The following is a 22,673-nucleotide window of genomic DNA, read 5'->3' as shown; positions in this document are numbered from 1 at the left end:
AGGACATTCTGCACGATGCGACAACATGGATGACATTCTAGGCTACGTGAAATAAGCCAGTCGACAAATACTGCATGTTCCCACTTAAATGAGGTATCTAAAACAGTCAAACTCATCGGAGCAAAGAACAGAATGGCGGTTGTCTGAGGTTTGGGTGGAAGGGAGAAGTGGGGAGTTGCTAATCCCTGGGTACAAAATTTCAGTTATGCAAGATGAGTAAGTTCTAGAGAGCTGGACACCACGGCGCCTGTAGATAACGATACTGTTTCAGACACTAAGACATCTGTCAAGAGGGTAGACCTCACGTTAAGCGTCCTTATGACAACAAAAATTTAAAAATAAATTAAAAAGCGCTCATGAGGCAAAGGTGAGGTGTAAACAGGAGGGCAATGAGACTCACACAGCTTCGGGTCATCAATAACATTCTTCCATCACTTTGAAAACCACCTTGGCTGAAACCATTGGCTCTTAAACAATAGAAGGACTCATTGAAAGTCATTCTTCTCCATCTTTCAAAGGAGGATCTCTGATTGGAGGATGTTATTGATGGCAAAAAATGGAATCAATTCCACAAAGATCGATTTGATGTCCGCCTGTAGCCGGCGCTGGGCAGAGACTAGAATGAGAGCAGCCGCTGCTTTGCTTGCAAGGCAGTGAAGCAGGGCAGTTAGGAGCAGGGACTCCGGCACTCACACCAGGATTCCAACACTGACTGCCTCCACGGGCGGGCTGTGTGGCCCTGAGCAAGCTGCCTGACCTCTCTGTTCTCTGGGAACTAAGGATGATAATCCTCAGGGTGTTGTTGCATGACGTGCTTTGGACAGTGCAGTCCACTGTGCTGTTAGCATCACTAAATACTATCTATTATAAGGCGATGTGAGAAGGGGGAGCTGTAAGGATGGAGTGCGCGGCCTTGCTCCACTGCTTGGCTGGCAGCAGGAGTGTCCCAGAAGAGGTGACATAAGCTGGGCCTGGGAGGAGGTTTTGGGGCCAGGAAGAGCGACGCCAAGGATGCAGTCGGAGGTCTCAAGCTTGAGAAGCCGAGAGAACGGTTAACTCAGCGAGGTCAGAGTGTGGAAGCCAATGCCCAGGGGGCTCGTTCGAGGTCACGGCGGCTCTCGGATTGCTGGGTGCCCTCTAGTCTGAAGGGGCTTAGGGGCTAAGCACACACCTAATCTGAAAGGGCCATCGGGGCTGAGGGAGCCCCAGATCCAGTGGGCAGGAGGAGCCTGAGATTGAGGTCGGTCTGTGAGGATTTTGTACCTTCCTCGGGTTTGTTCTAAGTGACTCTTCACACTGAGATGGCCTGTGGGTTTGTGGCTGAGTCAGGAGCATCGAGGAAAGAGGAGCGGAGAAGCCATGGTGGGGGGCGTGCAGAAGCAGAGGATGGATGGGTGGCTCATGACTGTGAGAAAAGGCAATCAGGTGAGTTCTGGGGCTGCTGCCTGGCTGCAGGGGCGCAGGAAGGGTGGGCTGGGCCCACTCAAGGACCTGGAGTGAGCAGGAGGGCTTTGGGGTGCAGCTCTGGCCTCACCTTGTTGGAGGGGTTTGAGGCATGACCTGGATGTATCTAGTGGGCAGCTGGAACTGTGGGCCTGGGGGTGGTTCTGGAAGTTGGGAGGACCCCAAGGCAGAGTGGGCCCTGTAGTTTGGGGGCCAGCCACCTGCATGGCCGCAAGAGAAAAGTCTAAACTTTTCCAGCATGGAGGGAGGCAGCAGCAGTAGTGCCTTTGGCTTCCAGAAACTTCTTTGAGCTGGCTCAACCTGCTTTGGGTCAGGCCTGGGTATGAGTGTGTGTGTGTGTGTGTGTGTGTGTGTGTGTGTGTGTGTGTGAGAGAGAGAGAGAGAGAGAGAGAGAGAGAGAGAGAGAGAGAGAGAGAGAGAGAGAGAGAGAGAGAAAGACGGTAGGGGAGGTAGCAACTGACTCTGAGAATTCAGGTGTCTGTCTCCAGGCAGCTGGGAAAAGCACAGGCTCTCCAAAGAGACTGATAAGATCTCGAGGGCACCACTTTATGTCCTGATACTTTCTTAAGGTCCTTTCTTAGAGAAGTCAAGTTCTCTGTTGGAAAGAGCCCTGGATCAGGAGTTCAGGAGCTCCAGGCCAGCTCTGGCATGGACCGGCCATATGTCCCTGGACAGGGCATTCAGCCCCTGTGCCCCTTTAAGATTGGGTGTGTGCCCAGACCCCGAGTCAGACTGGAGGACGCCCAGCTCTCTGAGAGCCACCCTGCCCTTGAATAAGTCCCCTGGGCATTTCCTTCTAAGTTCTGACATAGTGCACTTAACACCCTGTCCATGCCATGTCTTCCTCCCTAAACCCTCGTAGATTAAGCAGTATGATCCCCCTTTACAACCGAGGAACTGAGGCACAGAGCAGGGTGAACTCTCCCCCAAGAAGGTATAGCTAAAAAATGGCAGAGGTGGGATTTGAACCAGGGCTGAGACTCTTGAACCATCTCACTATGGGACCTCAAGCAGAATGCTTGGAACATGGCTTCCTCTTTTACAAAATGGTGGAAGCCACAGATGATTTATTCACTCTTCAAGTTTACCATGAGCATGGCAGAGGTTTGTGTTTGTTTAATGCATCAAACAAGTGGGCATTAGGGGAGGTCCCTTGTTTCTTGTTTGGGCAGAGCTCCTGGCACCTTCCGGATCTCACACCAGAAAGTTTGCACTACCTCAGGCGCTGTTAGAAGTGTCCCAGCAGCCAGGGCCAGGGCTCAGCCCTGCTTCCTGCTGGGGGAGCAGGTGACGGCACACCAGGAGGTGCCCACATCAGGAAGAGGGAACGTGTTGGGGCAATCCAGGTCACTGGCCTAGAACAGTGCTGCTTTCTGCCTTCACATGGGTCGTCAGGGGGTACAGGGCAACTCAGGCGCCCTGGGAGGACCCCAAAGGCCATGTGGGCCAGACTCCTGCCTCCAGGAGGGCTGCCTTCAAATGATCCTCAAATGGATGCAAAAAGCAAAGCTATGGCCTCTCTGGGGGCTGCATTCTGAGTTTAAGGCATTCTGAGAGGGAAATAAAGTTGGGAGAGACCGTTGTGTGAATCTGAGATACAAGTCTGAACTCAAGCGCATTGGTTAAGAAAACGTTCGGCTTTGTGGAGTGGCAGAGGCTTACGGGTTTCCAAAGCGCCCAGAAGAGGCCTGTGTACTCTGCTTTCCCCGCACATCCATACCAACTGGAAGGAGCGCACTCTTCCTGTAAACGGATGCTTCCGAAACACTTCCAAATACCTTCTCCCTTGTCTTGTATTCCTTTACCTTTCTTTCAAAAACACAGAACTGTCCCTTGACGCCACACTTCCCCTTCAGCTGACAAGTTCCCTTTCATAGAAACACTTCCTCAAAGACTTGTCTACACTCATGTCCTTACCTCTACCGACTCCCCAGCTTGGCCCACTGGGGCTCCTGGGCTCACCCCACTGACCTCGTTGCCAACCCTGGGCCACTTCTCTGTCCTGGTCCTACTGGTTCCCCAGAGGCTGTTCCTCCTTATGGTGGGAAGGGGCAGCACATGTGAAGTATGGCTGGCCCCCGCTTTGTTGAGGGTACACTGATGATTCTCACGTCCTCTTGGCCGGCCCCTTGCCCAGGCCACTCCTCTGCCACCTCCTTGCTGGCTCCTGTCCTCCCTCCATCCACACCCTCTCCCTGGGCGACACCACCTTGTCCCCGGTCTTGGGCACCAGGTACACGTCAACACTTCACACATCACTCAATCCGTGTCCTCAGGCTGACCTCTTCCTGATCTTCAGACACTGTTACCTAAGCAACTGCAGGATAGCTCCCCAGGACGACCAGCAGGTCACCCAAACATACAAAGCCAACTCCTGGTTTTCATCCCCGCTCTGCTTGTCTCCCGGCCTTCCTCGTCCCTGACAATGGTGCCACTAGGCTCGTAAACAAGGAACCCATGTCACTCCCTCCCTTCTCTACAGCTCACCTCAGCAGGTACTGTTGGTTCTAACTCAACAACATAACTGGAATGCAAACAGCGCTCCCCTCCTCACTTTCCTGGCTGTGTTCTGAGCCGCCAACCTCTCACTGGGGGACACCCACAGGCCACCTAATGAGCTCTCAGCTTCTACATTTGCCCCGTCCAGTTCTATCCGTGAGGGCCGTCTGGGTGACCTTCTAAAGTGGGTTATAATGCCTGGTACGGAAAGTACCCCACTGACTTCTAGCTTCTCACAAGTTTCTTGGTTGTTCTTCTTTCTTTTTCAGATGAAATTTCGAAGCAAATCTTTTTGTTGTTGTTATTAATAAATAATTCAATGGGAAACCAATTCTGTCCCAAGATCCATTCATTCCAATAACACTCACGGCAGGCCGAGTTCTAGATTCTGAATTCCGGCAGTCTGAGTTGATCATGCTTCCTTTTGGGGGCTAGTTCCCTTTACGTAAACCCAATCAATAAGAACGTAGCTTTGGTAAATAGAAGCGTGGAAGTCAGGGGGCCGCGTTTCTCCCGGCCCTAAGGAGCCAGCGCTTTCTAAGCGGCACAGCCCTGGCAGCTTTCCTGCTCGGCTGAGATGAGTCCCAGTGCCAGGCTGCCGCGCCCTGAGGCCCGCCCGGCCCGGGAGGAGCGGGGTCTTACCTCCCTGAGGCAGGTGTAGATGGGGCAGACGAGCACGCGGAACGGCTCGCCCGTGCTGCTGCGCATGGTTCCGAACACCTCGCACAGGAAGGTGATGAAGCCCAGCCAGCGCTCCACGTCCTGCTGCTGCAGCGCCTCCCGCACCGTGAAGTCCTTCTGCGGAGGCACAAGACACGGTGTCAACCTGGTGGGCCTCGCCGGGCATGGGGAGGGGCCTGGGAACCACTCGCTGTGCTGTGGTGACTGCGAGCTAAGGGCTGGTCTGGGCAACTGGTAAACCCTGTGTTTTCGAGGAGGAGGGGATGGGTGACCTGTGAATGGCGCGTGAATGACAGGACTCACTGGGCGCAGCAACCACCCTGACCTTGGGCCACAGCACTTGCTCTTCCGTGCCCCCAGACGTGGGGTCCCTCGGCCTTGCCTCACTGACCCCAGTACTGGGGTAGTGGGAGTGAGATCGAGGGGGAGTTGACATCTCTCCCAGAGTCGTCACCTCCTCCTCTCAACTCCCTGTGCCTAAACTGTCTCCTTTGCTAACCCCCAAATTATGCCCTTCATATACTGGGGGGTAACCAGAACATTGCCTGGTGCATGCTGGCAGTGGGCGACTGAGGCACATCTTGGCTCCAGTACTGGGCTAGAGACACAGCTATAGCCCTAGCCTGCAAGGGGCCTGGGAGATAGTGAGGAAATTAGAGCCATTCATTCATTCATTCATTCACCTCCCTTAAAATTATTATTGCCCCATTGTGTGCCAGGCACTGTATTATGGCTAAGATAAGACATGTTCACTCACAGCTATGATACAAGAGAGAAGGTATTAAAAGCCGCTGCCAGGTAGAGGGACTTTGGGAGCTCATTTATACTTGGCAGGAGAATTTTATTTTTTAATATCAAGGAGAAGAAAAAATTCTACAATTAGCTTTGAAGGAAAACCCCCCACAAACGCTCGATTTCTTACAAAGGAATAAAAATATGGTTGGCCTTATACTTCTATATTTGATGTTAAAGTTCAAAGACATCGAGGCAACATCATCATATGTTTGAAGGGAAAAGAACACACCTCGCTATGAGTAAAAGCAACAGAAAGACATCTTACATAAGCAAATGTTTTTAAAAATTCCACCTACATGCTTATCTTAAAAAAAACTAAATGTTGCAGCTGCTATGGGAAACAATATGATGATTTCTCAAAAAATTAAAAATATGATCACCATATGATACAACAATTCCACTTCTGGATATATATCCAGAAGAACTGAAAGCAGGATCTGGAAGAAAGATTTGCACACCCATATTCATAACAGCATTATTCATAATAGCTGTTATGAACGTGGAAGCAACCCCAGTGTCTACCGATGGATGAATGATAAACAAAAAGTGGTCTATACATACAATAAAATATTATTCAGCCTTAAAAAGAAAGGAAATTCTGACACTTGCTACCACATGGGTGAGCCATGAGGACATTATGCTTGGTGAATCACAAAAGGACAAATATTGTATATTCCACTTACATGGGTATCTAGAGTAGGCAAAATCACAGAAACAGAAAGTAGAATGGTGGTTGCCAGTTGCTGGGCGAGGGGGCAATGGGGACTTGTTTAATGAGTTAGCGTTCAGTTTTGCAAGATGAAAGAGTTTTAGAGATCGGTTGTATAACAACATGACTAGACTTAACATGACCAAAAGGTACACTCATAAATGGTTGAGATGGTAAATTGTAAGGCTTTAAAAAAACACACAATTAAAAATATTTAAAACAAAATTAACAACTTTTTTGAATGTATGCTCTGGCCAACAAAATTTATGATTCAACTGTGAGGAAACCATGGTCTAGAAGGAACAGAAGTGAAAACTGAAAACAGGTAGACGTATGAAGTTAAGCCAAAATAAGGAATTAGAATTTTGGTTATAAGACTGAGTCAAAAGCCAGAAATAATCCTTGAGAGAGAATATATTTATTGTTTTAAATGTAATCTGAACAAGGATTTCATAATAGTAGTGACTTAATAATCCAAGATTAAATTATTAAAGACAGATAAATACTGGTGGGAGAGAGACAGAAGATTGTAAAGCACACAAAATTTCATAATTTAGACCACAGGGATTCACAAGATGTTGCTTTCTTAAGTTTGATAATTAGAGAAACAGAAGTTAAAGTATGCTTTGAAAATATTAAAGTAAACACTAGTAAATATTAGCAGAGCTGAAAACAGGATAGATAAAATAAATGGACAGGTAAAAATAATTATGGCCAAATGAAAATGAAATTAAAGCACTAGTAAAATCAAAATAGTTTTCAAGATAACCATCATTAAATAAAATAAAAAGGTTATTCATATAGATAAAAATATAGTCCATAAGAGATAACATAAAACATCGTATACCAAATAGCATAGACTCAAAATACAGTATCGGAAAATAAAACCACAAGCATTTTTTGACTGATTAACAAAATCAATTACCCAGGTAATTTAAATAATGTAATTAATAAGACTACATTGAAACTAGCCTCATTGTAAGCTGTGATTCCACTATAAATCTGAAAACATAGAAATTCTACAGGTTCCATACTTGGTCTGAGAATTAAGAACAATAAAAAAGAAATAGCCAATTACTTGGATGTTTAAAAGATATTCTCCTAAAGAAAGATGGAATAAAAAATGTAATCAAATATATGGTAATAGATTATTTAGGAAGTAAAGAGCTATTAAAAACTTGTGGGGTGTGGCCAAAGCTACAATAAAAGGTAAATTTATAGCTTAACTACTTTGTCTATTAAAAAAAGGAAGCAAATATATCATCTAAATCTATACTGTCCGATACAGTCGCACTAGCCACACGTGACTATTCAGTGCTTGAAATGTGGCTATACAAACTGAGCTGTGCTGTAAGAGTAAAATAGACACTAGTTTTTGAAGACTTAATATGAAAAGAAGAACGCAAAATGTTTCATATTTTAAAAATATTGATTACATATTGAAATTTTGTATATACTGGGTGAAGTAAAATATATTATTGAATTTAAAATTACATACGTAGACCACATTATACTTCTATCGGATAGTGTTAACCTATACATGCAACTCAAAAAAATTAGAAAACCACCAATAACTAAGTAAATATGCGAAAGGACATAATACAGATAAAGCTAGAAATTAATTAATTAGAAAATTCTACATAAAATCAAGAAAGAGACAGAAATAAAATTAGAAATATGAACAAAATATTAAAAGACACAAAACAGATAAAAAAAAGCATAATAAAAACTACTTACAATTCTCTGCTGATGATTTTGGAAAAAAATGATAAACTAGGTGATTTTTTTAAAGAAAATAAATATCACCAAACTTTACCAAGAAAAGAAATAAAAAGCCAGAAGAGACTAAAAATCATAAAACAAAATGAAAAGTTCTGAAAAAATTAAGAGGTCTCTAAATTTATGATTTTTTTTTTGTAGGCAAGTTGATTCAAACTTTTGAAAAATTAGATAATTACTCTGTTGTGTAAAATGATCCAGAACAGAGAAAAAGATAAGCTTTTCCAGTTTTCTGTTACCAAAATCTCATAACGATAGTAAATTACAAATAAGGCGATCTATGGCTAATTTCTCTAATGTGAATAGATATGAAAGTCCTAAATGAAATACTACCAAGTAGATCCATTGTAACCAAGTAGATTTTATCCCAGAAAGACGAGGATGATTTAGTATCAGGAAATCTATAAACATAATATATTCCATCAATAGGCCTGATTTAAAAACAGCAGAAATATCTATGACCCTTGGAACGAAGAAGATAAAATGATTTCACATGATTATATATATGCAAAACTCCAGAGAATTCTATAATAAAGACTAGAATTAATAGCAGACTTTAGGAACTGATTAATTAATAATATTTAAATGCAAAATTAATGTACAAAAATCAACAGCTTTTTAATGATAGGATTAACCAGTGACATATTTTAATGCACAAAAGCTCGTTTTCAGTAAAGCAATAAAAAATTTTTAAGTAACATTAAGAAAAAGACAATTGCAAAACTGAACTGATAGATTTAAAGGAAAGTATTAAACAAGTGAAGAAACACACAGTATTCCTTAATGGATAGACAGCATCATAAAGATGGTAATTTTCCTTGAAATGATTCACAGGTTCAATACCAATTTGCACTCCATATTCCAATGGGAACTTTGGAGGGAAAGGGGGAATTGGGACTTGAAAAAATGATCCTAAAAGTAATTTGAAAGAATAACAGGGGAAATAGCTAAAATCAAAACCAAGCAAAATTGTGAAGTTATATTACCTTTCACCTATCTAAAAACTTTACTGATAGGGTGTGGAACTGATATGAGAATGGACAACTAGATCAGAGAGCCTAGAAATAAATTTGGCATCCATAAGAGTTTATCACATGGTCCCTGAAGAACCACAAATCAGTGGCAAAGGAAGCATTATTCACTGAAGTTAACCATGTAGGGACAGCTGTCTAAGTATGGGGGGGGAGGAGGATAGTTTAGAGTCTCCCTTCACACTGGGTCCTAAGATGAATTCCAGATGGAATAAAGCGGCAAATGTTAAAAAAAAAAAAAAAAAAGACAAACCATAAGAACTTGAAGAAAATTAAACTATCAAATTTCTGAATGGAGAAGGGCTTTCTACATGAACACAACAGAGGAATGCATCAAAATATTATAAACACTCTCAGAAGGTAATTGATATGTTGGAGAAAATATCTGCAATAAATGTGACAAAGGTAATGGTCTTAATATAGAAATGGTTTGTTCACATTTGTAATAAAAGTACTAAATCCCTCATGGACAAATGAGGAAAGGGTATTAAAAAGATAATTCATATGTCAAAACATAAATTGCTGATAAGTATGAGAACAAATTAATTAAATCACAGTAGCAATCAAATGAATGAAAAAAACCATGTTTTCCCCACCTACTACATTAGCAAAGCTGAAAAATGGTAACTGTCAATGCTGGCGAGGATGCAGTGAGACAGGCACAGTTATCTGTAGGGAGTATAAATTGGTATCCCTTTCCTGAAAAATCTTAAAATAAGCTTTAAAACTGTTCTTCTTGTTTGACCTAGTACTTGCATTTTTGGATAATTATTATAAGGAAATGATTAAAATAACAGGAAAAATAAATTTAATGCACACAAAAATTCAACAACCTAAGCATCCAACAATAAGAGAATGATTAAGTAAATGATGATTCATGCACCCATGAAAAATGACGTTTATGAAAAAATTTATAAAAGCATGGAAAAATGGCTATATAATGCTAAGTAAAAAAAGCAAAAGCAAACTTGCATGTACTATATAATCTTATCCATGAATAAATATTTTTAAAAATGACAAATATCCAGTGTTAATAGTAGTTGTTTCTCAATAGTGGAATTATGGATGACCTTTATTTTTTAACTTTTTATTATTTTCTGAGTTTCTTTACTTTCCTGTAAACATTCCTTCTCATAATCAGAAAAACAGTTAGTTAAAAAGAAATTGGCAGGTGGTGACCGTTTTCCTTGATTTTTTTTTTTTTTTTTTGATTAGGACAGCGGAACTCTTGGAGCGATCTGCCAGCTAGTGGTGATTCTCACTAAAAGGGTGGGGAAATGGGTTGTGAACATGCCAGCCTAGAGGCCACCAAAAACCAGTCTGTGTGTCTCCGCTGGACACATATATTGTAGGTTGCCAGCTTTTCCTCTGGAACAAGGAGCTCTTTTCTGTCAACTGAAACCAGCCATCCCCTGGGTCCCCAGCTCTGCTTCAAACTAGGCCTCCTGCATCCAGAAGCAGCAAGGGGCCTCAGATTGGTGGCAGCCATTTCAAAGTCTGGTATTTGGCTCCAGCTTCTCATCTGACTGGCAGGCTCCCTCCCAGCAACCCCTAGTGCCTTTCCCCAAACTTTAAGGCTACCATTTAAGCCCTGTTTCCTGCCTAAAACTATTTATTGACGTACTGCTATTTCCTGCACCGGCCACATCAATAAGCCCTGAAAGCCATTCAGTGTCTCAGGTTTCTCAAGGCATTCTGGGAAATTCCGCCCTCCCCCCCACCCAACCACATGAACTCTGGCATGATAGAGTCCTGTGGTCAAGCCAAAAACAGCTGCATACAGGGAGAGGGGGAAAACACCCCCGCCCCGGCGGTGGCCAGCAGCCGCAGTGGGGAGAAGCTGCCCTGAGAGGAGGGAGGGTTCAAGTACAAGGATCACAGTGTTTTCTGAAACCTCCTGAAGTAGATGGGCAGTCCCACCAATCCCTGCAAACTCACCATCATTTCCTACTCCTGCTTTAAAAACAAATGACCAAGGGAACGTTGCCCATCCACACTCCACATCCCTAGTGACTCTAGTTTGTTTCTGTGCAGGGAGGTGGCTGCCGCTGCCATCTCCCCAGTGGGGAGGAGAAAGTGCACTTTTATTTACTGCTGGCAGGAAGTTTCTTTTTCCTTGAGAAGCTGGGATGAGATGTGGAAGGCATGGGTATTGGGGAGCTGGTGACAGCTCAGCAGCAGTGGGTTGGTCCCCGTCCTCCTTCTCCCAGGCCACTTGTTGGAGGGTTTAAAAAGAGTATTTGGCAGGATGCTTTCTATTGGAAAGAGGGAAGTCACTTTCAGATAGACGGTGCTCTATTTATTTGGCTCCAATTCTCACTTCCTTCAGGTTTTGTGCTGCAACGTCAGCTCCTCAGAGAGGCCTCCCCTGACTGGCTCTCTAAAACAGCAGCCCCCAGAGCTCATCAGGCAGACCCTGCTATGGTTGCCTTCTAGCCCTTCTCACCCATATCAGGTCCCATAGCTGTTGATGACCTGAGCCTTCGCTAGAAAGTAAATGTCACCAACCAGGTCAGGGATCGTATGTCTTCTCCTGGCCATGCCCCCTAGAATGGTACCTTGTTCACAGCAGACGTTCAGTGAACATGGGTGGATTGGATGGGTAAACATTGCATCTTAAGTGATCAGACTTCTGTTCTCTAAGAGGCCAACCTGTTCAAAGGAAATAGGATGCTGCCATTCTTTTCTTCACCTAAGACTTGAGAGTAGAGTCAGTATGTTTGTCTGATTCACCTTTTTCTGTCATTTGTGGCTGTCATTTCACTCCCTAGACGTATTCTTCCCACCTACTCTGTGCCATTCCTGGTCTTTGCTCCAGGCTGTCACATAGCATTTGTTTCACTTTTATATGTAATATTTTTGTCATAGGGTGAGGTTCCTTTGCTTATTTGGGACGTTTTTTCCTTTACAAGGTTGCGCCAAGTAAGGCCAGGCCATTCTGCAGAGTTGCCCTTTCTGATGGGGTCATCTGTGATTTTCCTTTCGCTCCTCCCCAACCTTGAGCCTCCCCTTTAGTTCCACAGTCCTGTCCCTGCTGTTGGCCACGGCCACTCAAAGCCCACCTGCAGGCTTTCGTCCTCAGCTTCCCCCCTCTTCTGTCGCCATCCCTCAGCCCACGGCCTGCTGGCCCCCAGCAGCGAGGATCGGGACCTGGGTAGTTCCTGAAAAGCTCCTGTCCCACCCAGTCATTATCATTTTGTGGGGACTGCAGGACAGGAGTCTTCACCTCAAAGAGGCAGGGTGGCCCTTTCTTGGTGCCTGGTCACCAAGGCAGAGGCAGGGGAATTCCCAAGCCTAGAGTTGGTCTGGAGGGAGGACCTAGGAACCCCCTAGTGGATCAATCTCCCCTGGCCCGAGAGAGAACCCTGAAAGTGCCCGCTCCTGTCCTTTCCTAGGACCTTTGGGCTCCACGAGACACCTCTGCATCCTTATGAAAAAGGATTCAGTGATGTGAAGCCACCTCAAGTTGGTTTCCGTGACTGAAGACCAGAAAGAACTGACCAGTGCAATAAGCAGCCCCCCTTCTGTGATGGGGTACTGGATCCCTGGACCTCAGCAGAAGGAAGGAAGGGGACTGGGAGCCGGGGATGAGGACTTCGGCTGGGCAGAGTGGCTGCCCAGAGTCAGGAGAGTAAGAGAAGGGAGGATGGGCTATCCGGTGAGCATCTGCGTCTTGGGCAGCCCTCCCTGGGCTGAGGCCTAGGGGCCCTGCCTCTCACACACCCACTCAGGGCAGCATCATGGAAGGATCACCCAGGTCTTGGCGTCACTCTGACCAGGTCAGACAGATCTCCTTGGCTTCAAGGAGTGACATGTCCAGTGTACCTGGTGCACAGTAGGTGTTTAACAAGTGACAGGGAGACCTCCTGGTCATTGTATCCTGAGTCATTCCATCCACCAAAGCCAGCCCTAGACTTGGCCGTCCCAGGTAGGCTGTGTGTGCAGCTCCAGCCAATGGGTGTGCCCACCTGGCTGTTGCTGGCCATCACAGCCACATTGTGGCCACAGCTGCCAGTCTTGGCTCAGTCTTACGGGGCCCTGAAGGCTGGCTCTAGGGATTCAGGCATCTGTCGACTCTGGAACAGCGAGATTCTGACCTGCAGGTCACTCTAGCTCTGGCAATAGTTTGCTGTGGCTCCCCATCTTGTCTGGAGGAAGCAGGCATCTGAGAGGCCGTTGTGAGCACGGGGCTGCAGCTTCCACCCTGAGAATGGTTAGCTGTCTTGAGTCCTGATGTCCACTGGGCCCTGCAATGCTCCTTGCCTGCGGGCATGCCTTTCCCCACTCCAGCTGGACCTTTCCCTGAGTATCCCTGACTTCCCCCGCCCGTGGCCCAGATACCTACCCACATAATGCCAAAGCCCTCGTCACTCCACTGCTTCACTCTGCTGGGCCTCCAGACATTGTCAGCGCTCTCGGCTGTGAGTGACAGAAACCCTCTCAAACTCGCTTAAGCACACAGGGCTGGAACCAGCTGATGTGAGAAAGGGGCGGGTCCAAGGACACAGCTAGTGCACAGCGCTCAAACAATGATGCCAAGGCTGGCCCTCTCCTCTTTTGCCTCTGCCTGTCTTGGCTTTGTACACATTGACCACTTTCTCTCCTGCCAAAGAGGTCTGTCAGGAGCTCCCAGTCTCTATTATAATGGCTCACAAGCCAAAGGAACACAGACACGCTCTCTCCTGGTGTCCAACCCGCAAATCTCAGGAAAAGATTCTGACTGGCCCTGCTCACCACACGGCTATCCCTCAGACCAATCACTGTGGACGTGGAGATGGGCTTCCCATCTGAACTGCCAGACTTAATTCTGCGGCTGGGCAAGTGGGGCCCTGTGACAGATCTCCAGACCATAGAGACAACAGCTGCCCACTGCAAGCACAGAGCCTGGCCTGGGACCATCACTGTGGCTTTCACACGTGCCCGAAACGCTCCTGAGCCTCCTGTCAAATTCCCTGTGAGGTGGTGGTGACTCCTGCCCTTTGAATCCCACACAAAAGAATGAAGCGAGGGTGACATTATGGGGATGATCTTGAATCTGTTCTAATCAATAGGCAAGAAAATCATGCCCCAAATGCTGGCCCTTTAACTATTATTAATAATAATAATAAAAAAAATCACTGAGGACAGTCTCTGTGACTAATGGTTCATGGCACTCTGGTGGAGAATACATTCTTCCTGGCACTTGGCTTCAGGTCAAAGGAACACACTGTGGCTGGAAACTCCCATCAGCCACTTCCAGTTGAATCTGGACTATTCTGGAGACATTTTCCAAGCTTCCCAGAGTGTGAGCACTCAGAATTATTTCTGAGTTGGCGAAATCAGGTCAGGTAAGCTCAGCTCTGATGGTCTGTAGGGGGGTGGGTGTAGAGCGGCACTGGGGTGCTGAGAAGTTGGGCTGATTCAGCGGGCATTCTGTCTCACACTTACGCAGGCGTGAAGCCTCATTTTCAGGCGAGGGGGAGCCAGCGCCTGCTGTGGCTGTGGCCTTGAAAATCCCTCACTAGAGGCTGGAAGTTTACCTTTCAGCCTGAACAGGAAGAGAGGGCTGGACTGCCTGACAGATAGGAATACTGGTAGATGAGCAGAAATTCCTCCAAGCAGAGTGTCACAGGATCCATTTCTCCTCAGGAAGACACCTACAGGTGTCACTTGCCAGGGACAGGTGAGTGGGAGGGGTGAAGCCCACAGACTTGGGGCAGCTCTCAGTAAGCACTCAGCAGACTATGTAGGTGCTGGCACCCTGGCCTCACCTGCTGCCTGCCTGCTTTTGGTGACTATAATACCAGCATACATTTCCACAACATTTGTTTTCCCAGCGCTGCCCATAAGCGCTACTGACTCTACCGCATGCTGTATCTCACACTGGAGGACAAGGTGCAAGGATCTGACCAGCTTTCTGAGGCTGGCAGGGCTGGAACCCAGGGCTCTGATTCTGCTTCTGGTGCTTTCTCTCCCCACAAAGGTGTCCTGTTTGAAAAGGCCCACATTTAGACAGGATAGCTGCCTGCCTCTCCCTGCACTTCTCTGTAGTTCCCCGCCCTCCCTGCGCCCTTTCCACCCTCCCGGTTGACAGGCTCAGCTGTGAGCTCTGCAGAATTGAGATTCCTCCCTGCCTGGTAGCAGTCCTGCCCCAAGTGGCTATGGACTTGGAGGTAGGTATTCACCAGGGTCTGGCCCTGCCACAAGTAGGTCTTATCTGTTATGCAGAACTCTGTGGGGAGGAGGGGGGCATGCTCACTAGGGCCTTAGCTCAAGGAATAAGCAGACTGCAAAATAAAAGGGCAAGTCACTGTGTGATTATTGGGCCCATTGCTGTCTGTGCCTCTGTGTCCTCATCTGTAAAATGGGAAGAGTCTATTGGACCTGCACAGGGTCAACGAGGTGATGGAGTGACGAAACAGATGTGAAAACACTTGGGAAAAGCTGAGCACCTTCCCTAAATAGAAAAGGGTTACTACTGTGTTTTCCCGAAAATAAGACCTAGCTGAACAATCAGCTTTAATGAGTCTTTTGGAGCAAAAATTTGTATAAGACCTGGTTTTATTTTATTATAATATCAGACTGGGTCTCATATGAATTTTTGCTCCAAAAGATGCACTAGAGCTGATTGTCCAGTTAAGTCTTATTTTTGGAGAAACATGGTATGCCCGCATTCTTTAATTTTATAAATGAGACATACAATGGACAAGTGTCCTGTCCAGAGTTTTCTAGGTGAGGTAAGTGGGAACTGAATCCAACTTATCCAGCTTTCTGGAGATTGCTAGAGTCTGCTCCCAGAATTTCTGCCTGGACCAGGTTCTACCAAAAGGGTCGGGACACCGCCTCCAGGAGGAAAGGCTGTCTGGGATTCCACTACTGGGGCCAAGCCCATAGGCCACACTCTGGAAGCAACTGGAAACTGAAGACTTGTGAAATCCTGTTCTCAATGAGTAGCCCCATTACTTCTGAAACTGTCTGGAAGGCTGGTATAAAAATAGATGATTACACAGGCATTATTAAACTATTTATAGAATTTGAGAAAACCCCTTAAAAATGCTCACGAAAAGATTTAGCCTATAATGGGGACTCCAGAAATGACTCAGCCTGAGGCCCAAATCCACCTGTGACTTTGAATTTTGTCACAGAGAAAGTCTTCAAAAGTCCCATTAAAATTTATAGGGCATTATCTCTCTGGGAAGCTGTAAAGGGGGAGCTCACACCATTTGTCACGCTGTATCCCCTAATGTTTTCTGGGTGACAGTTAGGTAGCAGCCCTCGGGGGTACACGTGGACGGGGGCTGGAATAGAGGAGAAGGATGCAAAGTCCAGTGGGCTCAGGAAAGGCCATGATTTGCATCTATGAGATGGGGATTCTGGCTGCTGCCTTGCCTCTGCGAAACATATGGGGATATGGACGTGAAAGTGATTGTCATGCCTGCTATTTTCTGCAAAGACGTGGATGGAAGCTGTTTGCATCAGCCTCCATCTGAACGGGCCCATTATTGCAACATGCCATTCCACTCGGTCCTACCCATCTGGACTTGATGTCTGAGCTGTGCCCAGTGCCGCAGGGGTGGGGGTGGCCCTGAAGCAGGCACTCAGGCCGCCTCAATGAGCTGTAAACTCCAGGCCGCAGACCAGATGGGCCCTCCTGTTGTTCCAAAGAGCCTGGGGACACCTGGGAGAGGGGGTTGAATGATGGATGGTGGGGTGGGCAGATGCCTAGCACACCTCAATTCCAGGCAGAACCCCTTTGCTGGATCCGTTTCACATGGTTGAGGACATGTTCGAAATCAAGTCTGGAAAAAAACAACTCTGCTGCTAAAAATGTTTGAAAATCACTGGTGTGTCATGAGTATGCACAACGAGCTTGGAAACCAGACAGGCATGGATGGTCTGACTCCCACCCAGCCCTCAGACCTGGGCAAGCCCTAAGATCTCCCCAATCTACCATTCCCCTTGTGGGAAAAGTAACGGGGCCAGGCATCATGAGAACAACAATGGCTGGGCCGGGGAGACACTCAAGGGATGTTTGTCCCATCCTGCTTCTCTATCCTTCCCGAGTTGGGGCCCAAGGACATCTATGCCAGGCCTGATGGGACAGCCTGTCTGACCTCCCCTCCTTGGCCAATGTGTGGTGGGAATCAGAGCCAGGCAACGGTGATGATGCCTCTGCAGCGAGAAGGGAGAGAAGTGGGTGGCACTGACGTCAGGTGACTGAGGATGGGGGCAAGGGTGGAGGGCCTTCCATTAGGAGCTGACATTCTGGCTAGCACGAGTCTCACAAGACATTTTATTTCCTTGGCTATACTGGAAGCGTCTTGGTATCTGTCTCTCTTCGTTGCTTCCCTCCTGTATCTGGCAGAGAGTAGAGCTGGGTATAAAAGAGCAGTGTGGGGACTCTTGTTGACTTGATTTGAGAGGAGGCCTTCAAGATATTTCTGATGATGGGTGTGCTAACTGAAATACTGGAAGAGTCGGGCAAGAAAAATCCATCTTCTGTCCATGCATACTGAGGGGTCCCACCCCCACCACACTAAGCTTCTTTCACCAGGGCTTGGGGATGCTCTTCTTCTGGCCTTTGAAAAGCTGGCTCACAGGCTCATCCTTCAGCTCTTGGCCTTGTCTTCCCTCCCAGCGGCCTCCTGCCTTCTCTAAGTAGACCCTTCACTCTTGTTACTATCCGTCCCTGTATCTTGCTTTATCTTCTTCATAGCACGCAACACAACTTGGAAATTACACACGTATTGGTGTATATGCTCAGTGACTGCCTCTCCTACTTGGGGTGCAAGAGCCATGAGGGCAGGGGAAGTCTGTCTATCTTATTCACTAATGTGCATCCAGTGACTAGGACACAGTGGGCTCTTAGTGAGTATTTGCTGAGTTAACTGAATAAATGAGTGGTGGACTGTGAGGTAAGGGCTGCCTGAGGGAGGAGATACTATGAAGGCTCAGGGTGAGGTGGTCTCCTGGCCCCTGTCCGCATAGGTGACCTCTTTGCTAGACCTGAGGTTGGCCTTGGTAGAAGGTCAGAGAGGGCATGAACACAAGATGATTCTAGGCTGGGTTGTAAAAGGCAGTTTCTTAGGGTAAAGGATGGATGCTAAGACAGGAATGGTTCCTCATCCATGTGAAAGCCAACATAATCCAAGAGGGGAGAGGGAGCTCTGAGATCAGAAAGGGGTGTGTTATCCTTACTAAGATATGATCATGTGAAAAGACCAGAAGACCTGCCAGTTTGGGACTATGTGACCTTGGGCAGGTTGTTCAAGGGCCTCAGTTTGGTCATCCACAAAATGGGGCTGGTTACACTTGTCCCAGCGGGCCTGGGAGTGGTGGTGAAGACTGAATGAAGCAATGGATATAAAATCACCTGCCCTACAAAACTGGTCTATTTGGTCTTGATGGATGGAAATCACACCTTGCTCATCAGCCCCTTAAAGTTCTGCTTGGTCCTGGCCTTGCACAAGGTAGATGACCCAATGGATACTTCTTGAATCGATTCCTGTGACCAAGGGCTGCCAGCTGGCACCAGTCACTTTCCCCACACTGATCAGGTGCCACACACTGAGTGGTGGGAGAAGGTGCCACATCTCAGCACGCTGGACATTTTGGGCCTGCTTATTCTTTTGTGTGGGTGCTGTCCTGTGCATTGTTGGTCTCTACCTACTCGGGGCCAGTCGCAGCCCCCTCCAGCCCCCCCGCCATGCCCCTAGTTGTGGAAACCAAAAGTATTTCCAGACATTTCCAAATGTCTGCTAGGGGCAAAATCATGCCCAACTGAACGTAAAGCGACAACCTTGCACACTCCTGCCCCCATAGGGCAGCTTCTCAGGACACAGCACGATGCAGTAGTACTTGCAAATTGCTGGTGAGTAATGCAGTGAGGGCACCCCAGAAACTGTCCTTAGAAACGTCCTGGGGCTGCAGAGGACACACAGCTCCATGCCAGGCAGCTCCTTCACTGGACCCAGAACAGAGCTCGTGGTAACGCAGCACACACCCAGTCGCACTGTCTGGAACCAGCCCCCGCGTCCGACCCTCAGACGGCGGCCATTGCCCCCCTTGTGGATCACAGACACAGAATTACAGTTTTTAAAAAAGTGTAGCCTTTATGTGTGATGATTTCAAAACCCAAGAGGGTAAATAAAAAGCTTGGGCTCTGGAACTGACAGCTCAGCGCTTAGGCTGTGACATCACCACCAAGAGCAAATTACCCTTCATCAGTCTGACTGTATTTTTAAATGTGAACAGCTTAGCACACCTAACACTACTTATTTGGGGTGCCTGGGACAATAGATAATTCAACTGCGTTTACCAGATGACACTGACAAATACTTCCCACACTAGTGTCCCCAGATAAAAATAACACCAGCTTGCTCACAGGTCCGTGGAAAAAGGGCAGGAAGCTGGAGGTACCAATGGTGTCTGGCACCTTCTCACCCCCCTGCCGGCTCCGGCTCTGTGGAGGCGGAGGAAGTGTTACCCAGGTGATACGTCATGTTCTGACTCTGTATGAGGAATGGAGAGGCCTGCAGTGGTCCCCTTTCATGTGCCACGGGCTCAGACCACCATACAAGGCTCTGCTTCCTTGGCAAACATCTAAGGAGAATGCAGAGAGCACTGTGTGAGCTTGGGCAAGTCCCTTGGCCTTGCTGAGCCCCATCTGGAGAATGGGTGCCCTACAACCACCCACAGATACTGAGATGCAAAGGCCCGATTCCTGCCCCGCAGGGGTGAGGCTGGCTGCAGCCCTGGAAGCGTGTGCCTCAGCAGAGTGATCCCAAAGCCTTCCCTCTGCCTTAGAGCAACCCCCCACCCAGCATGCCACACACAGTGTCTGAGCTCGTCCCATTAGTACCACACCTTTAGGACAAGGCTCTGTTTCTCAGGCAACTCCCAAGTCAAACTACAGGGTGAAACATCAACTACAGATCACGCTGGCACCACTCAACTGACCAGAAACTTGCCCTGCTCTGAGAAAGACAGGGCTAAAGACGGGTGGGGTTTGAAGGGAGGAAAATGAGGGATAGTTGAGATACTCCCTGTGGGGTAGCACTGTGGGAAACCGTCTATAGGGGGGCTAACCACAGGAGGCCTTGGAGTCCATGGGGGACAATGATGAGGATATCAGGGACCCAGGCGGGAAGGCTGTCAGGGCAGGCTGCTCGCCTGGCCCTTTTTGCTCTGGGTTGGGCACATCTGACACCAGCTGTCACAGGAAAAGGCTTGAGCAGTACAAAGGACAGCTCTAAGGAAACTGTAGGTCTCTGACTCAAGCAGTGAGACGAGCCGTGAGATTGGGGGACACAATTCCCAATGCACAAGTCCCTTGCATCAGCAACCCTCAGGAATTTAAGGTAGGAGTGCATTTACAATATCTCAGAAGCCACGAGTACGTAAAAGAGGCAAGCCTGTTCTAATTCTAGGTCCTCCTCCCCGAGTCAGTGTTGGGGGGGGGGGCTGTGGGGGTGTTCCAGCATGTAGGCTGCATAGCACATCAGCTGAAATTCAGATGGTCACTTCCTTACCAGAATGTCACGTTGATAAGCTGCTTTCTGCTCTAACCACCTCCAAAGAGTCCCCTCTTTCTGTGCATAGACACCCCCCCCCCCACCCCCGATCCAAAGCTCTTTTTTTTTTTTTTTAAATGCAAAGTGGTGGAGATGTTTGCCATTTTCAAAACTGGGCTGTGAGAGGGTGTTTCCCTCCTTGGCGCTAAGCCTGCAGGTCTAGCAACTGCCAGCACAAGAAAGATGCCACCTGGCTGAGTACTATGGATGGCAAACAACTCGGTTTCCTCAAGGTATGGATGGTTAAGGCTCCATCCTTTTGGGGGAAAAAAAATCCCATTTTTCCATAAACATTAAAATCTTCCATAAAGAGAGTATGAAAAACTAACCACTGGTATTTTCTGTTCTCTGTCATGGATCCCCACACAGGACTCTAGCTAGCTAATTTGGAGTCTGCACTATCCGGCAGCCATCTGCATACCTTCCCTCCCTCCCGTTATCACTCCATCCTCGTCCCTCTCTCCCTCCATCCACAGATGTTTGTGGGCCTACTCTGTCAAATACTGACTCTGAGGCAGTATACATGAGGGGCCTGGGGGAAGGAATGTCCTAAGCTGCATTCTGAGATCTGCTGAACCATCAGGAAAACCTACAGAGCTCTGACAATCCGAGTCTGACAGACATCTCCAGAGGGCATTTGCTTCAATCCCACCTGCTTTCAATCATCCTAGGTGGTTTGTAAAGCTGTCCTATTTTTAAAGCTATTCTGGGAAGAATGTCCCAAACTTCCCTCTGCTTCCAAGTTTTTTCTCCACCCATCACCCCAAGTAATTGGTTCATGAAAGGTCAATTTCCTGGCTCACCCAGCCCTTCTCTGGGACCACCAGCCAAAGCCTACCTCCTGGTCTGAGACCCTGCCCACCTTGGGGGACCTCCGGGGGACTGTAGGGTTGTTGCGGGGGGGGGGGGGGGAGCATAGCCAAGGGCCTTTGATTCCTTGCCTGACATGACTTTAGACTGTTCAAAAGCTCACCTCTGACTTTAGCAGGGTGCCTGGCTGGGAGGAATAAACCTGTTGAGGGAGCAGCAAAAAATGTGCGAGGTATTGTCTGTGTATCTCCAGGAGGAAGGAGTCAGAAGCAGGAACCAAGCCAGGGGTTGTAGTGGGGGAAGTGGGGTAGGATGCCTCATAGCACTTCTGTGGGGGCTGAAAGCCAGCCTTTAGGCCACTGGTCAGCAGGCTTGAAGGTCCTGAGATAGTAGAGGTGTCACCCTTTCTACCTGGGGAGGGGGATGCAATCTTTACAGAGTAGGAGAGAAGGTAACAGGGGCAGAGGAGACCCCCACCTCAATTCTGCTCGATTTCTGGGGTCCCTTTACCAGCACTGTGCAGGCATGGGTGGTGGGAAGACCCTCTGAGGCTCCTCATCTGCGAGGCTGAGCAGTCCTGTGGTCTGGGAATGGCCGTGTGGGAGTCAGGCTCTTCCTAAAAGCCCTTCCTCATTCTCCCGGGGGAAATGGCCGGACCCAATGGCACTCCAGCTTAAGACAATTGGGGCGGGCTGCCATTGAACTGCTCCACGGTGTCTGCTTGGGCCTTTCCCCAGGGACCTGAAAGAAGTATTTGGGGGCCATTTTGAGGGAAAAGAAGATAAATGAAGAGGAACTTTAGACAAGCTAATAGTTAAAAAGAAAAAGGAGAAGAAGGGGGTATGCCAGCTGCCTGCTGGAGCCTGTGGCTACACAGCATGCCATCCTCCTCCAAGGTATTCCGTTTACTGAGAGATCATCATGGAGGCAGGAAACATTTTGTCAGAAATACCAAGCACAAAATATAGTGAGCGCTAAATACTTAATCTTATTGGCACCGCCTACAGAAGTCAGAGTTGTAAATGGCTGTGGGGAAAAGGTCTGGGTTATATAAAGCCGCACAGAGCAAAGATAGCCCTAGGCGCCCATCCCAGCCTCTCTGTCAGTTTTCCGGAAGCTGAAATTTAAGCCTCACCAAGGAATGAAATGATAAAATGACACCATTTTCTCATGAAATGTCAAGAGGTTTAGAGGTGATGGGGCAGCAGCCTGCCCCTCCCTGTTTCTCTATAGTGGAAGCCTCCTCATTTATAAGTATAATTAATCGCCTCCCATGGGTCCTGCCCTGTGTTGGCCTGGAAGAGGATCCCGGGGGAGGGGTGCAGGGGCTGCAGGCTGTCTCCTCTAGTTGGC

The 22,673-nt window shown here is 47.6% G+C and overlaps 1 protein-coding gene across 6 annotated transcripts in view; it reads right to left on the bottom strand.

The window, feature by feature from the left end:
* CTIF (cap binding complex dependent translation initiation factor) overlaps nucleotides 1-22,673 on the bottom strand; it is a 260,246-nt gene that overhangs the window by 34,957 nt on the left and 202,616 nt on the right. For all 6 annotated transcript variants that reach the window (XM_019721333.3, XM_019721357.3, XM_019721364.3 and 3 more), the window contains one exon: nucleotides 4,606-4,761. In XM_019721333.3, the coding sequence (XP_019576892.3) occupies nucleotides 4,606-4,761 (156 nt within the window). The remainder of the gene's footprint in view (nucleotides 1-4,605; nucleotides 4,762-22,673) is intronic.

This window comes from Rhinolophus sinicus, chromosome 4 (genome assembly GCF_057876585.1).
Source record: "Rhinolophus sinicus isolate RSI-liver-muscle chromosome 4, RSI-T2T, whole genome shotgun sequence".
Classification (NCBI taxonomy): Eukaryota; Metazoa; Chordata; class Mammalia; order Chiroptera; family Rhinolophidae; genus Rhinolophus; species Rhinolophus sinicus.
This window is presented reverse-complemented; position numbering and strand designations above follow the sequence as displayed.